Source organism: Argentina silus (genome assembly GCF_951799395.1).
Source record: "Argentina silus genome assembly, chromosome: 22".
Classification (NCBI taxonomy): domain Eukaryota; kingdom Metazoa; phylum Chordata; class Actinopteri; order Argentiniformes; family Argentinidae; genus Argentina; species Argentina silus.
Window position 1 is genome coordinate 10,294,083 of NC_139676.1, and position 16,796 is coordinate 10,310,878.

Genomic DNA, 16,796 nt, shown 5'->3' on the forward strand with positions numbered 1-16,796 from the left:
TATCCGTCTTTCTGTTTACTTTCTTTATTCTATGTTTTATCATAACTTACACATTCCATCTTTTCCTTTCTCTCTCTCTCTCTTTTCCAGGGTCTGGACTGGGAGGCCCTCCTCCAAAGGAAACTCCCCCCTCCCTTCGTTCCCTCCATCAGGGGCAAGGAGGACGTCAGTAACTTCGATGAAGAGTTCACCGCCGAGCCCCCCGCCCTCACCCCGCCGCGTGAGCGCCGCACGCTCTCCCGCAAGGACCAGGACAGCTTCCACGACTTTGACTACGTCTCTGACCTCTGCTAGGGGTCGCGACCTCACCATGACCTCATCATCAGGAGGTCACGATTGTTTGCAGGGGGTGGTTTATCTATACACGCCACCACACTGAATGTGAGAGACTAAAGGCAGACAGTCGGTCTGTAATGTACTGTGTGTCTGTGTGTGGGGGGGGGGGGGGGGGCGGGCTGGCTATGAACTACAGGAGATGAGTACAAACCCAGACCCTGTCACTGTGTTGCTGTCACAGTGAATCTGTGGCTTTACACACTGTAAGAGAGACATGGCTGATGGGAAATGAAGTTCTGTTACAATGAGACACCACTGACTGATGTTCCCAAAGGAAAGAAGGACAGCAAGTGTGACAGCCCCCAAAGCTTGTGCCACCACCTCCTCCTCCCCCCCCCCCCCACCCTCCCTCTAGAACACTCCAATGGCTGTGTCCTTACAAGATCCTGACCGAAAACACACCCTTTAAACTTCGCCTTCCCTCCTTTGAAGTGGAGTATGCTGCTCAGAGGAGAAAGGGGGGGGGGGGGTAAGAGGAGGAGATCTCACTTCTTTCATACTGTGACAAAAGAATAAGAATATTTGGGAGGGGGGGGGGGGGCATGGCTTCAACAGATGCCTTACATTTCTACTAGGAAATGCGTTTTATTTTATTTTATTTTTTATTTTGTGGTCCTTTAGTGTACAGCGGTGGTCCTTTGTATGCAATAAGGGTGGTGTATGTTACATGATGTTCTGTTTAAGGAAAGTTACCTGCCTGGCGGAACGGTGGAGTAGAATTAAGAATGTGTGGAATCAACAGTATGTGTTCTACGTTGTTACATTGTGAACAATTTTAGATGATCATGACTCTCCCATCAAGTTACCCAGTGATATGTTTGTGTGTCAACCAAGGGGGAAAGAACCACTGCTCTTGGGGGGGGGGGGGGGGGGGGGGGGGGTCGGAACAGTCCATTCTAAACCAATCAGATCACTAGTGCATTCTCAATGGGCTTTCACCCCCCCCCCCCTTTTTTTAACTTCAATTTGTTGTATTTGATTTTAGTTTTTATTATTATTGCAAATAATTTGAGGATGATGGTGATGTTTTTAAAGGAATGGAGTGTTATTGGAATATTCCCCTATTATGCCTTTGAGTTGGTCCAGGTCTATGAATTCTATGTACAGTCAAGATGAAGTGACATGATTTGAAGTCTCTGATCTACACCTGTGCCATTGGCTCATATTTGAACACACACACACACACACACACACACACAGAAAAAAGATGCACAATCAACCTCTTCCAAACACTTACACAATATCACGCAATCCCACACATCGCTCCTGGTTAAAGTTACCTTTAAAGGACAATCAGTTTACTCTTATACCATTATTATAATATACCCACTTGGAAAGAAAAATTTACCTTAGATCAGAGTTTAGGGGTTGATTCATGCTGCACCCACATGCACAGCTTGAGATGTTTTTAAAAAACAAAGACAATACTGTACCTCCTTTTTCATTGTTTTCTCTCTGTCTGGGGGTTTGTTGTGAGTCTGTTAGTCTGGCTGCAGGCTGGGACTCTACTTATCTTGTGTACGACTCTACAAAACCATGTGAAAGTATGAGATGAGTTATTTATAAAGAAAATCTAGTGAAATGCCTACTGTGTGTGGTTTACTGTGTTTTAGAAGTCATTGGTGCTATTTCCATGTATTTAATACCAAGTTGAGTCAACGTTTATAAAGTGCAGTCAAAGAGTCTCGGTACACTTTACAGAGAAATAGAATTGATTTTAAAACGGCATATTGTAGATGAAAATACATCAGTTAAACATTGAGACAAGCCTGATGGTAATAAAACCAAAGTAATGTCTAGAAAGGTCAGCTGCTCCCTTAACTAGTAAGTACTGTTAGATTACTTAGTGGATAGTTAGATACTGCCTAATGACTCAAAAGATTGACAGAAATGCAAGTTTCATAACAACACCAACACACACACCACATGCTTATTCCAAACATGGAAACAGTGTTCTCCTTCTATGACACTCAATATGGAAATGAGTTTTTCGTAGGACATCGGGACAGAATTGTGACATCTATGGTCACCCAGCTGCACTGCGATTTCTGAGTCCTCCGGAGTCCCTGACTGCACAGTTCACCAGCGAGGGGGAGTCTAGAGCTAGCTGGTGACGCTCGATGGTACTCAATTTTTCAAGATGTCGTCGCTGGAACAGAGACTCTCCCGAATCGAGGAGAAACTAAAGCAAGAAAATAAGGAAGCTCGTAGAAGAATTGACCTCAACATCGACATGAGTCCACAGCGTTCACGTCCGAGGCCAAGTGAGTGACCATGGGAGAGTTACGGAGTCGGTAACGGAGAGACAAGGGGCAGGGGAAAGGATCGAAGGAGAGGCGGAGGGAGTGGAGGAGAGAGGGGGTGATATCTGCTATGTTAGCTAACATGCTAGAAGGCTAGCTACATAAACAAACACGAACTCAGGACGTTAGATCTGACTAATGGTGTCACACGCCGTATATGCACAGCACACATCACTTAAAGCTTGTTTTCAAGCTATGTAAACCAATAGTTCATAACACTTCAATGGTGTCATAAAATGTACTCGGTTGTTTTTTGCCACGTCCCGGACTGTGTTTTGGCTCTGACAGCTAGCTAGTAAGCTAGCTAACGATAGCTCTAGCAGGCCCCATCCGTCCGTCAATCAAGCTGTCAATTTGTTGCTGTATTTGTTGCTCCTGTCAAAACAATGAGCTTTCTAGCACTGTCTGATACATGTCTTTCTAGTCCAAAATATTTTTGCCCTGGTTGCTTAGCCTTCATAGACATTACAGCCACACTTCCAATTCTCTTGTTTGACCGAGTCAATGTTATTGGCTAACAAGCATAGCCAGCTACGTTAGCCAGCAACTATATAGCTACGATCACAGCAGGGCTGCACATTTTCCCATCCCTAACTTGCAAGATAACTACCTTGTTACCTTCCAAGCCTCTTGACATATTTCGGAAAATATGATGATGTTGTGCAATTAATTTCAGCTATCCTATCTAGCGGTCTCGTTTCTATTTGGTCAATTAGTTTATCGTCTCAACGCCACATCATTTGACTTATTGGTTTGACATTGGGTCTTTCTTACTTGTAAAATGCCACACCAATGTTGCTCAATTGCTGTAAACGTAGGTGTGCATCGTGCTGATGCAGCCATTTACGTAATTCCCACGCTTGTCATTGGTTGTTTGTTTGGCTGATCTGAAAAGATGAGGTCGGTTTGAACACCTTCAGTTTAGTTTTGGGTCAAAATGACTCAAACCTGGAATTTGTCTCAACTGCACCAGGTGATCGTTAACTAAACATATATTCAGCGACAGGATCAACTCTCCCTACCCAATCTATTTGGATGGCAAAGATCCAAGACTGGGGCAGCTAGACAGTGTTCTTACCCATGCTTAGAGGCACCATGTTGTTTCTAATGTCATCATCTGCATTCAATGTACTTTGGTGGTGTGTGGAGTTGTCCTGAGCTGAGGTCAATCAAATTGGACAATATGGTGCAGTGGTGTTTGATGGAGGTAATGTAGAGATGGCCCACTCTGCATTCAAGGTGTTTAACTTTTTATTTGTCTGGAGAGTTTTGGAGGATTTTCCACCAAGGAAATGTGGAATACATGTGTCAATAATATGTGGTGGTTTATTAAGGGGTTAGTGTGTGTCTCACAAGGTGTGTGTGTGTGTGTGTGTCTCAGACAAGTGTAGTGTGTGTGTGTGTGTGTGTGTGTGTGGGGGGGGGGGTGCACATGGCACGCACATGTGAGTGTGTGACTGAGTGTTCGATCATGTGTGTATTCATGCACGTGTGCCTATGTATGGATGCGCTCAAGTGTGCGTGTGTGTGTGTGTGTGTCAGTGTCAGTGGTGGTGAACAGTGCAGTAATGGTGTGTGTGTGTATTTTCTCTCCTCTGTGTCCAGTCATCGTGATCCAGCTCAGTCCTGCTCCAGCCCCCTCCCAGCGTGCAGGTATCATTCAATCCATCACTCTCTCTGCCACTGCACCCCACCCTCCCTCTCTCACACTCCCCTCTCTATCCCCCTCTATCATCTCCTCTCTCTCTCTCTCTCTCTCTCTCTCTCTCTCTCTCTCTCTCTCTCTCTCCATCTCCATGTCACCCTCCAGTCCAACAGCAAGTGACCTTTCCACCCTCAGTGGCTCAGAACACAATAGCGTATTGTATCTTCATAGAGATCTTCCCACACATGATACTATCACAGGTCCTTCTAAAACTACGATGGCCTAAATAATCTTATACCAGCATTTAAATTATCCTCATATTCTGAAGCAAATGTGTTGTGGCACACAGGTTACCCACTGACAGAAATATGTTAGTGATATTTTTGGACATTTGGCAGACTCTTATTCATAGTGAGCCCTAGTCAGTACAAGAATATAATGTTATGAGTATGAAAGAATCAACCTTTCTTTGGGTGTGCACACAGACTATGTTCCCAGTAGGCCTTAGTTGCAACTGACTTTCTCACCTCCCCTCTAATCTCATCCTCCCTCCATCTTTCCACCTCTCCTTCATGTGAGTGCCAGTGGCAGGGCAGTGTGTGTGTGCGTGTGCGCTCTCGTATGCCTGTGTGTGTTTGAGGATATTAACCCTTGTTTTGCTGGATGCAGAGACACGGTGCATGACATGAGGCTTTCTGCACGGCACGGTTTTTTTTTTACACACAAGTCTAATCGAGCATCCCACCGATCGGCCGGTCTGACGGAGTGCTGTGGCCAGTCTGAATTTGTTCTCTTCTCCTCCCCCCTCATTTTCTCTTTCTCTCTATATCTCTCACCGTGACGGACCCACCTCTCCAACTCTCAGTCTGTCAGGTCACCCAGGATGCTTTGTGTGTCGTTGCTTGATGTCTTTGCCCTGCAGTTCAGACTGTCCGTCTGTCCTGGGGTCTGTCTGTCTGTCTGTCTGTCTGTCTGTCCATCTGTCTGTTGCTTCATGCTGTTTTTCTCAGGAGCAGATGTTGCCATCTTCTTCTAAGATGTCTCTGTGCAAAGCGTTCTCTCTTGGTCTCCTGGCTTCCTTCGACGATGGAGCCGTGACTAGGCAGTGGTGCCTACGTGGCTGATGTGTGTCTGTCCGTCCGTCTGTCCGTCTGTCTGTCTGTCTGTCTGGACCCAGCTGTTGAGGACTGGCCTGTGCCAAAGATTGCCTGCTGTGTCCACTAAACACCCCCTCCCCACCACCCCCTTTCCCCCCACTAACAGATTCTTTCCAGGTCTACAGGCGATCCAGGATCCTCTCAGTATGCCACCCTTTTAGATCGGAGATCTGAACTGAAAGGGAGGGTGGAGCAGGGTCACCCTCTTCAGGGTTCATTGCGGTCCAAATTCAATCAATGGTCAATGTTCTTTGCATCAGAGAGGTGTACTGACTGACCCTCGATGTCTGAATGCGGTTGTGTGGTTGCATGCCCCTCCCTCCCCCCAACCCCCCAACCCCACCTGCCTTCTCCATCTTGTCCGAGAAGCGTGTCGTTTTTCTTTGAAAATAACACTGTTTGTCTGGGAGGTGTGGCTCAGAGGGAATAGAACACGAGCCAAGTCTGATATTGAAGTGGTGTCTCTTTCGCCTGGCTGCTTATACTTAAAGAAGGTTGCCTTTCTGAAGATTTAGGGGTGCGTTATGTAGCGGTTATTAGGCAGTTATTAGGCTTCACCACACCGCACAGTGCTGGGGACTGATGCCCTGCTCTCCTCCATGTTTTTCTAAACCAATGTTTTTGGCCTAACTGTTGGTTCGTGATTGGGTGTTAGAATTCCCCCGGCTGTAACCCAATACTGTCTGGCGTACGTTTCATACTGTAGCCTTCTGTCTTGGGATAGGTGAGAGGACCAGATAGATATCCACTCAGGGGAGGCTGGTGGAGGTAGAAATCAGAGGACGGGGCTCATTGTGTGTGTGTGTGTGGGGGGGGGGGGGATGGAATGAGGAATGGTATCAAACACACGTGTCCTCATTCCATTCCATTCCATTACAATGAGCCCGTCCGTCCTCCGATTTCTACCTCCACCAGCCTCCCCTGTATCCACTATATTGCTCTGTGCCATCAGGTCCCGTGAGCGCAACAGTCATGGAGGACAGGAGATGAGGAAAGATTATAATACTGACACAAGTTTTACAAAAGGAGAAACAAGACACCTAGTCTACAGGGAGAACATTCCCACCCCTCTACCTTTCCTCCCTCCCTTCGTTTCTAATCCTCTGTCCCTCCGTTCCTCTCCTCCAGCTCTCCAGCTTCCCCTGGCCAATGATGGAGGGAGCCGTTCCTCGTCATCAGAGAGCTCGCCCCAGCACCACTCCTACCCCAGCCGCCCCAGACACATGCTCAACCTGCCCACGCCACAGTACTGCTTGCCCAAGAGCCTGGAGAAGTATGACACACACACACACACGCAGAACATACATAAAATATACATACATGGAACAGACACACACACACGCAGAACATACATAAAGTATACACACATGGAACACACACACACACACACCACATATTCCATCATCTAATCCCCACTGTTTCGGTCTCTGTGCCCACAGTGCAGAGATAGACCAGAAGCTGCAGGAGATCATGAAGCAGACAGGCTACCTGAAGATTGACGGACAGGTGAGACCTGTTAACCCTCTCTGCTGCACTCATGGGAAACATGAGCATGATGGCTGTATAGATGACTGTAGCACGTGCTGTGGGTCCAGTAGTTAGTCCTACCATCTACTGACGATTACACGTGCACTGCGGTGGGGGGGGGGGGGGGGGGGTTGTAATACTGCCGTTTTCTCTGCCCCCTCTCTATCTACTCCTCAATTTCCAACTGTCTCTCTCGTCAATTGCGTTTATGTTTGTAACCACACGTTTTTTAATGTCTGTCTGTCTGTGTCTCCCGCCCCCCCAGCGGTACCCGGCTGAGGTCTCTGACCTGATCAGCGAGGGGGAGATTGGCAGCGGCACATGCGGACAGGTCTTCAAAATCCGCTTTAAGAAGACGGGCCACGTCATCGCCGTCAAAGTAAGACTCTCCTACGACCAACCACAACTCCCTAGTGTCATCTGGAGTTTCGGTATTAGCCATTAAAGGATGGGGTTTTTGATGTAAATGGCATATTATAGAAGGGTAAACACTTTTTTTTTGTGTGTGATTTCGGTTTTGAGGAACTCACCGGCACCGGCTACATCCTCATCGGTGTACAATGGGGAAAAAAAAATAGGGTCAAACTAGAATCATCGAACCAAAGCTCCAAAGGCACTCAAATACGTCCGTTTTGAAACAGCAAAACCAAGCGGAATCACTTAAAACCTGTGGTTGTTGGACTCAGCATTGTTCTCTCTCTCTCTCCCCTCCCTCCCTCCCTCTCTCTCTCTCCCCTCCCTCCCTCCCTCCCTCCCTCCCTGTGCTCTGTCCTCCCCATTTATCCTCCCGCGCTGCCAGTAATTACACAGCATCGTCACAAACCTCCATTTAACCGAGTGCTTTAATTGTAGCCATTTGAACTGTTGAACAATTAGTCATAGTCGTTAGTCAATTAGTCAACATACCACAGGGGGTTAATGAAGGAGACCTATCCCTGGTAATGTGCTGTAATGCTTTAGTACGTCAACTAGATGCTCGGCCCTGCAAAGTCTTACTCTTCAATTCCGGATGCTGAAGTAAACCGTATTAACATTAACGCGTTTGTGATGCACTGTTGATCTGCTACGTCCTCTGAACGTCAACACGTAGCATGCTGCTACAATTCTCTTTAGGGTCTGTGCAGCACCCACTTTAGCTTGTTTAAGCATGCACATGTGTAATGTACTATACATTGATGCCTGAGGTGTGTGTGTGTGTGTGTGTGTGTGTGTGTGTGTGTGTGTGTGTGTGTGTGTGTGTGTGTGTGTGTGTCTCCAGCAAATGCGCAGGACAGGCAACAAGGACGAGAACAAGAGGATCCTGATGGATCTGGACGTGGTGCTGAAGAGCCACGACTGCCCTTACATCATCCAGTGCTACGGCGCCATAGTTACCAACGTGAGTCTGACACACACACACACAACATCATTCAACACATCACATGGCAACATCCATGTTCTTTAGTATTTGTGAGGAATATCTGCACCCTATTGCAGTGCTAAGTCTGTTAAATAATGCTGCCTTGGTAAGAGCTCCCTGAACTCTCCTTGCTTGCAAAGCGTCACTTACATTTACATTTACGGCATTTAGCAGACGCCTTTATCCAAAGGGATTTACAACAGATACATTTGTCTAAGTAAGTGAATCATCTATCCATCAGTCATCATAAGAAAAAGTCATCTATGGTAGGACCAGGGGCTATTGGCAGTCACAATGCTAGAAGAAGGAAGAATTCCCTTTTTCTTTTTTTTAAATGTATTTACAGGAGAGAAATGTGTACAGGGGGATAGTGGGGATGAAGAGGTCACTTCTTATTTACTGTAAAATGCCGTCATAACGTGTGTGTGTGTGTGCGCGTGTGTGTGTGTGTGCGCAGACGGATGTGTTCATTGCCATGGAGCTGATGGGGACGTGTGCTGAGAAACTGAAGAAGAGGATCCAAGGGCCGATACCTGAACGCATCCTGGGCAAGATGACAGTGGCAGTGAGTGACACACACACACACACACACACACACACAGGGTTTTTCAGTTCATACCATTCAATTCAATCATTTACTTTGTTGAAACAGAATAGACTCCAGCAGTAAGCCGACCCTCACCAAGTGGATCAATGAGAATTTCTTAATTCCAGTCATGAAACAATTGTTGATTTTATTTCCCTCTTAATATTTCTCTCTGTCCTCTTCCGTGTGTGTGTGTGTGTGTGTGTGTGTGTGTGTGTGTGTGTGTGTGTGTAGATAGTGAAGGCTCTGCTGTACCTGAAGGAGAAGCACGGCGTGATCCACAGAGACGTCAAGCCCTCCAACATCCTGCTGGATGACAAGGGGCAGATCAAACTGTGTGACTTCGGCATCAGCGGTCGCCTCGTCGACTCCAAGGCCAAGACCCGCAGCGCCGGCTGTGCTGCCTACATGGCTGTGAGTTACTGTGGCGTTCAATATGTGACACACACACACACACACACACACACACACACACAGGCACACACACACACACTTTTGTGCACTTACCCCTACACGTACACACTCACATACACACTCTCTCGCTCGCTCGAACCCAAGCCTGTGCGTCTCTGTGTGTGTCCAGCCTGAGAGAATAGACCCTCCAGACCCCAGCAAACCTGACTATGACATCAGAGCAGACGTGTGGAGCCTGGGCATCTCTCTGGTGAGTCACCCAGCACCTCTCCTCTACCTGTACCTCTCCTCTACCTGTACCTGTACCTCTCCTCTACCTGTACCTGTACCTCTCCTCTACCTCTACCTGTACCTCTCCTCTACCTCTACCTGTACCTCTCCTCTACCTGTACCTGTACCTCTACCTCTACCTGTACCTCTCCTCTACCTGTACCTGTACCTCTCCTCTACCTGTACCTGTACCTCTCCTCTACCTGTACCTCTCCTCTACCTGTACCTGTACCTCTCCTCTACCTGTACCTCTCCTCTACCTGTACCTCTCCTCTACCTGTACCTGTACCTCTCCTCTACCTGTACCGCTCCTCTATCTGTACCTCTACTCTACCTGTACCTGTACCTCTCCTCTACCTGTACCTGTACCTCTCCTCTACCTGTACCTGTACCTCTCCTCTATCTGTACCTCTCCTCTACCTGTACCTGTACCTCTCCTCTACCTGTACCTGTACCTCTCCTCTACCTGTACCTGTACCTCTCCTCTACCTGTAGCTTTACCACTTTGTTGCTGTCACCAATCCAACTTTGTTAGATCAGTGATTACCTCAAGGGAGAGAGGAAACATTAATGCCTTTCTAAAGCAGACAAATGCATCTAACTTCAGTCAGGGCTGATGACGGAGATTAGTCTCAGTGCCCAGAAGTATTAGATGATGAATAAGATGCCATATCAGATTTGATTTAAAGTATCTATGCTTAGAAATGTTCAGTTTTACTCGTAGTGTTTAGTGAACAGTGATGTTGGTTTATGCCAGTGGGATGTGAGTGTAATGTGTCTCCTTGGCCCCTAGGTGGAGCTGGCCACCGGACAGTTCCCCTATAAGAACTGCAAGACGGACTTTGAGGTTCTGACCAAAGTTCTGCAGGAGGATCCTCCCCTGCTCCCTCTCAGCATGGGCTTCTCCCTCGACTTCCAGTCCTTCGTCAAAGACTGGTGAGACACACACACACACACACAAAACAGACACACACACACACACTCACGCACAGTACTGTGCCGAATGATCCTTTACTGATATCAATAATTCATTGACTGCATCTCTTTCCACAGCCTCACAAAGGATCACAGAAAAAGGCCAAAATACCACAAGCTGCTCGTAAGCCCCTTCCCCTGGTCATTCAGCTCAATAATCAAGTTTATGATTGCTGCAATTCTATCGGTTTAAAAAAGTTCTACATTTAAATGTATTCTTTTCTATTGAACACATTTTTTCTTTTAAAAGAGTGGATGCAGGTTAATGGTCTAACTTCTGTCTCTCTCTCTCTCTCTCTCTCTGTCTCCTCTCTCCCCCCTCCCTCCCCCTCTCTCCCCTCCCTCCACCTCTCCTCTCCCCTCCCTCCCCCTCTCCTCTCTCCCACCCCCCCTCCAGGAGCATCATTTCATCCTACGCTACGAGGTGCTGGAGGTGGACGTGGCGGGCTGGTTCCAGGGGGTCATGGAGCACACCGAGTCCCCACGCAGCAGCCAGTGTTACCAGCACCACCAACTCCACTCGCTGTTCAGCAGGTAGCCAGTGGCCACCATGGCCCAGGCCCCCAGACCCAGGCACCAGGCCCTGGCCCTGGGGGAGCCTTGCTTCCCTGGGGCACCTGGAGCACATGGGGGGGGCTCTGGAGGTCTGGAGCCAGAGACGGGAGAGAGGGACGGAGACACGGAGGAGGTCCGCTTGACTGACAGACAGACAGGATAGATGGATGGGTGAATTGAGTCTGGGTCAGGACGGACGGACGGACAGACAGACAGACATGGGAGAGAGGGAGAGTAGAGATGGACACCAGTTAGAGGTTATAAGCAGTCGTTAGCACACACAAGCGCTGGATGGATGACATTATCGTTTCATCTTCTTCGCGCATGTCAGTGCAGAGACAAAATGCAGGCACACACTTCAAACAGGCAAATCACTCGCCCATTAGTTAGATCCACCACTTCACTGTAAATATATTCACTAAATCATGTTTGTGTCTATATACATACGGTTCATGGAGACTCACTAGTCATCTTGTTCAGCTCCAGTGCAGCTCTTTCATCATGGGTCTGTCAACAGAGTAGTCTACACACACTGGAGCAAACTTATGCTACTATATGTTACATCCTGTTAGCATTTTACCATTAGCTAACTTGAAGCTAGCATCCTCTAGCTTTGAGGCTAGGCTAGGTTCACACAGACATCAGGCTCAGTGCAATATTCAGCCGGGTATGTTACTATTTTTATAAGTATTATAGAGTCACTATTATGTGATATTTTAGATGGACCATATATGTATAATATATGTATAATGGACCAACACTATCCCACTATAGTTTTAACACACCAATTATGACTGTTTTATTAGTGAATTTTAACCCATAGATTTGAAAGTCCAGTAGTTGAGGGAAACAGTAACCTTAATTCATTTTTAAATGCTTAAAAAAAAATCATGCTTCGAGTTATTCTTCTAGCAGCTGTGAATTGGTAAAGATGGGAAAATACAAAAAAAAATTAGGGTTATGCTCTGTAGTGAGATGGTTTTAATTATTTATAATAATTTAAGTGGCTAATATTGGTATCAGAGATAGATGGAGGGATGCAGCGGTGGAGAGAGGGATGAGTAGATGGAGGAGAGGAGGCCTATACCCCAGCTGGTAGTTGAGGTTGAACAGTGCCCTATTATGAAGGAGGAGTGTAGAAGAAAACAGCAAGAACGAAGGAATGGAGGGGAGGCGTGTTTTTTTATTGTCGAGGAAGAAATAGGCAAGGGACAGGCTCTTTTGGCTGTGGAGCTTTTCAACCCTCTCTCTCTCTCTCTCTCTCTCTCTCTCTCTTTTTTCTCTCTCTCTGTGTCTTCCTGTGTCTCTGTTGTTCTCACTGTCTTGTAGGGGCTCCACAGTGTTGTCAAACCAAAGTGTGTAGTTTCAGACGGAGTGCGTGTCAGAAGACCCTTTAGCTCCTGACTGGAGTCTCCTATTGCCTCTCCTCCTGCAGGGCCAGAGCCAAAGCCAGTTAGGACACACACACACACACACACACACACACAGACACACACAGCCCCCCCCCCCCCCCCCCCCAGAAGTCAACATTTTGGTATCGTGACAACACACACACACACAGACACCAAGCCACCAAGCCAAATCACCGCTAGACACAGACAGGAGAGGAGAGGGAGAACGCAAGAATGCCAGAGAAAGAGGGAAGAGAGAGGGAACAAGGACGTTGACTAAGTGTAGAGGTTCAGTAGAAGAGAAAGAGGGAAGGAAAGAAGGAAACAGCAAGAAGGTGAGAGGAATTGGTTGGAATGATGAGAGAGAGAGAGAAGGTAAAGAAAGTGAGGGAGAAAGTCAAAGAGAGGTGTGAGAAAAGGTAAGGCCATCTAGAGGTCGTGAGGGATGGGTGAATACGGACAGATAAACAGGTCTTTGATAAAGGAGAGGAGGGAGGGATGAGTGAATACGGACAGATAAACAGGTCTTTGATAAAGGAGAGGAGGGAGGGAGGGAGGATGCTGAAGCTAGCTGGACATTGTAAAAGCTTTTATGGTGTCCTTGCACCAATGTACCAATTATGATTTTAGGGAATGAATTAGGATTTGTTTGTTTGTTGTTTGCTGTTCTGTTCATTATTGTTATGCCTAAAAAAAAAATGTTATTTTATTATTATTTATTACATTGCTGCTGCTGCTACTTTTTGCTTTAGACGCTGCTGTCAATTCAGTTCCCCAAAGGACAAATACTTAATTTTTTTTTTTAAAACCAAATAATTGAAATAATGCAATGTCTATATTACACACACGTTACCAAATACAGAAACGCTAGTCTGACGGCGGCTAAGGAAAGTGAGAAAGAGGGAGAGAAAATGGAGGGAGTTAAAGAGAGTAGGGAGAAGTTAGGTCGGTAGATGAATAGCCTAGCTCAGCACCTCAAAACTAACCCACATTTATGAAATACACGACCTCACATCAAATAGAGCTGAATGTGTACAGTAGTAGTACATAGTTGTGGTATTAATATCACTAGGCACCTCTCAGAATATTCACTATTAGTGAAGTGTCCGTCTGTTGGTTCTGACCTCTACTCTTTGACCTCAGGGGTCATTTTGGTCCAGGGTCAACCTCATTTCATTGGTTTGTCTATCCGTCTGTCTGTCCCTGGGCCTCCTGCAAGCTCGATGACCTTGACATTACACACCAAAGGTGTCATCATCTAAAACAAATACAAAAGAGAGTTATTATTGTTATTATTATTGTTATTGATATTATAATTGATTACTATGACTACGATATATTCAAAATCTCTCTGTAGCTAGCGAGGGAGGGCATGGGGGGGAGGGGCTTTTGGGTAGCCGTGTGTGTGTGTGTGTGTGTGTGTGTGTGTGTACACACACACAGGGAGAGACTGGTGCATTAACACACAACCCTGGGCCAAGCAATCAGTCATTCTCAGCCCAACCCAACTGCTCAAACATGGTTTTACAAGACATTGACCTTGTCTGTACTACCTGGGATTCAGACCTTAGTAGTTAGTAGTAATGGTCACTACAAAGTGCGCACTACTCAAAAGTACACGCTACTCCCATAATCCCATAAATCTTGGCTGTGGAGTGTGTGTCACTGGCCAGAGCTGTGTTAGACCCAGTCTGCCACTGTCAAACCATTTCTTTATTTTTTAATTTTTTTGCTGACGTGCATTTACAAACACACACACACACAAGTGTTTGTGTTCTGTACGCGTGTCTGAGTTTGAAAACACCTGACAGGTGACTGTGCCACTCTTCACTTCCTCTAAAACACTTGGTGTCAGGTGTGCATTTTACTAAATCAAATGACTTGAGGGTTAGTGTGTGTGTGTTTGTAAAATATAATAGAAGAAAAAGTTTGAATACTAATCCTGACCCATTTCCAAGGACAGTGGCAGTACATGTCATACACACACACACACACACACACACACCAAATGTATAGACATATGCTGTACAAACACAGTAAAGCTGGCTGCTGCCCATAGAGTGGCTTTGTGTGTGTTAGCGAGCAGTGGCTAAGCCAGCGCTGTCTAAGGACTCTTTTCGTTTTGTGTGTGTGTGTGTGTGTGTGTGTGTGCGTGCGTGCGTGCGTGTGCGTGTGTGTGTGTGCGTGCGCTGTGCTGTGCTGTACCTTGACATGATGGGAGGGTGTTGTCGTGTCATGGCCCCATCTGTAAGTAAACCAAATATCATTTTCACTATGCAGTCATTCAAATCAAGTCATCTTGCTTTTTAGAGAAGCCTCCTGTATATATACACATATATGGTGAAACTGGAGATAGTGACAATATATGAGATTGTGTTTTTGTTTTTATGAATCCCCTCCCAGTACGGTTGAGAATCATGCCTTCAGCTAGTCCAGAGAGAGGCAGAGTAGAGAGAGCGAGAGACTTGTTTTTTTTTGAATGAGCTGACGAATATTTAAGGATTGTATCGGGATTGGGAAGGGGAGGGGGGCGGGGGCGGGGGGGTGAGTGGGTATTGTAGGCTGGGTGGGGTTAGACAGGGTTTGTAGATTGGGAGTTGTAGTCCAATGCTGTAAGTATATCAATTGCATGTTATTGTTACGGATGTAACTGCCATTGATTTTTAGATTATGGGGGGAAGGGATTGGGAGGGGGGAGTGGGGAGGGACACATAAAACTCTATCTTTATTTATAATTTTTACATATTATATTATATATTCTGTATCTTTTTTTTTTGTTACGAAATGTTGAATTGTGTACTTAGGAAAAGACACACTTTTGCCTTTTTAGGTTCTCTCAAAAATTGTTTTAATCTGCTATTTTGCAATATACATTTGTACTTTTATTGTCACTAGCTGATTTGTGTGTGTGTGTGTGTGTGTGTTTTGATCCTAGCAGCAGTAGACCTGTCTCCTACGTCCGTTTTCCTGAATGTACCGTGTGTCTTTCATTCAGTTAAGTGTGTGTGTGTGTGTGTGTGTGTGTGTGTGTGTGCTTGGAGAGAGTGGTCAGTGTGTTGAAAGTGTTTTGTCTACCAAAAGTCTTCATGATTATTCTGACTATTATTACCTTTTATTTTCGTCCATTGTTTCTATTTTTTATTATGACTATTTTTATTATATTCAGGGCAAAGATTACACCAAATTGAACAAATTTCTGGAGGTTCCTAGAGAGTGGTGAGAGCTGGAGGAAGTCTTTCTTTCTTTTTTTTCAGGAACGTCTGGTCAAAGGTGTGTCTTTTTCTGGCCAGGCAGAGCAATCCCTTTCACTGCTCCGCCTGGCCTTTTTCACCCTGTGTCGCTGTAAACCTTTGGTCCTCAGATACTACCCTTTGAACTGAATTTGTGTTTTTTATTTTTACATGATCAAATATTACGTTTTTTCATTCTTTCTCTCCCGGTTTTGGTCTCTCGTGTGCTGTTATTATTTTTATTTTTTTAAATGTTGTATTACTTTTCAATCCCTACCCAGAAACCCCACTGTTTTTGTGGTTCTTTTATGCTGTACTGAGTGAGCTGTATGGTCAAAACAATATGAGAGCTTCTTACAATGCTGAAACTGTCATAACTGGTGTTGCACTTGGGGTGGCTTTTGAGTGGGGGTGGGGTGGGGGGGTAGAATATCCATTTATCAATCACAGACCTGCAACATGCATACAAAAAAAAAAACACGATTCAACAATGTATTTTGTTTTATTTTTCACTGATATTTATTTATTGGTCGTTTGTGCGTTGTTCTCCTGAAGCCAAACAAGACACACAGTCGGGAAGTATAGTCTGTCGTTGGAGCTTTTACTTCAACCGTTTAATACAAAAGCCAAATATCCAATCACACTAACCCACAGAGTACAACGACGTAGCCGATTGGTTGAGATCTGCTGTTACTGGCTTGGCTGACCAATAGGGCGTTGGCTCTCTTCCATGGTTTTATTCTGAGGTTTCCACTATTCTATTCATTGTCGAACATCCTAATCCTCAGCCAACCCAAACAGTGGTTAAATGGTTTAAAACCTGCACCATGGTATATTGGACATCTAGTTTTGGACATCTACTTTGCCAAGGTAGATCCTATTCTTGGAGAATTTGATTTGATTTTGAATAATTCCCAACATAATGTATGCCAATTTAACTCCAATGTTCCCAAAGCAGACTAGAAGTTAACTTTTAGATGTTTAACTTAAGTTATGTCCTTTTTTTCC

General features: G+C 45.7%; 2 protein-coding genes across 2 annotated transcripts in view; both read left to right on the forward strand.

The window, feature by feature from the left end:
- Window positions 1–800, forward strand: part of pkn1a (protein kinase N1a) — a 30,321-nt gene extending 29,521 nt beyond the window's left edge. Inside the window, exon 23 of the mRNA XM_083693687.1 lies at window positions 91–800. Coding sequence (XP_083549813.1) covers window positions 91–294 — 204 coding nt within the window. The 3' untranslated portion in view covers window positions 295–800. The remainder of the gene's footprint in view (window positions 1–90) is intronic.
- Window positions 801–2,456: 1,656 nt separating this feature from the next.
- Window positions 2,457–12,619, forward strand: map2k7 (mitogen-activated protein kinase kinase 7; the record flags this gene model as incomplete). Its single annotated transcript, XM_083694156.1, is given in 13 exon segments — window positions 2,457–2,469; window positions 2,472–2,600; window positions 4,245–4,292; window positions 6,570–6,714; window positions 6,881–6,947; window positions 7,234–7,347; window positions 8,227–8,346; window positions 8,825–8,932; window positions 9,188–9,367; window positions 9,537–9,617; window positions 10,431–10,573; window positions 10,691–10,736; window positions 11,010–12,619. Coding segments are annotated over 13 exon segments (1,335 nt in total). The 3' UTR covers window positions 11,151–12,619.
- Window positions 12,620–16,796: the final 4,177 nt, after the last annotated feature.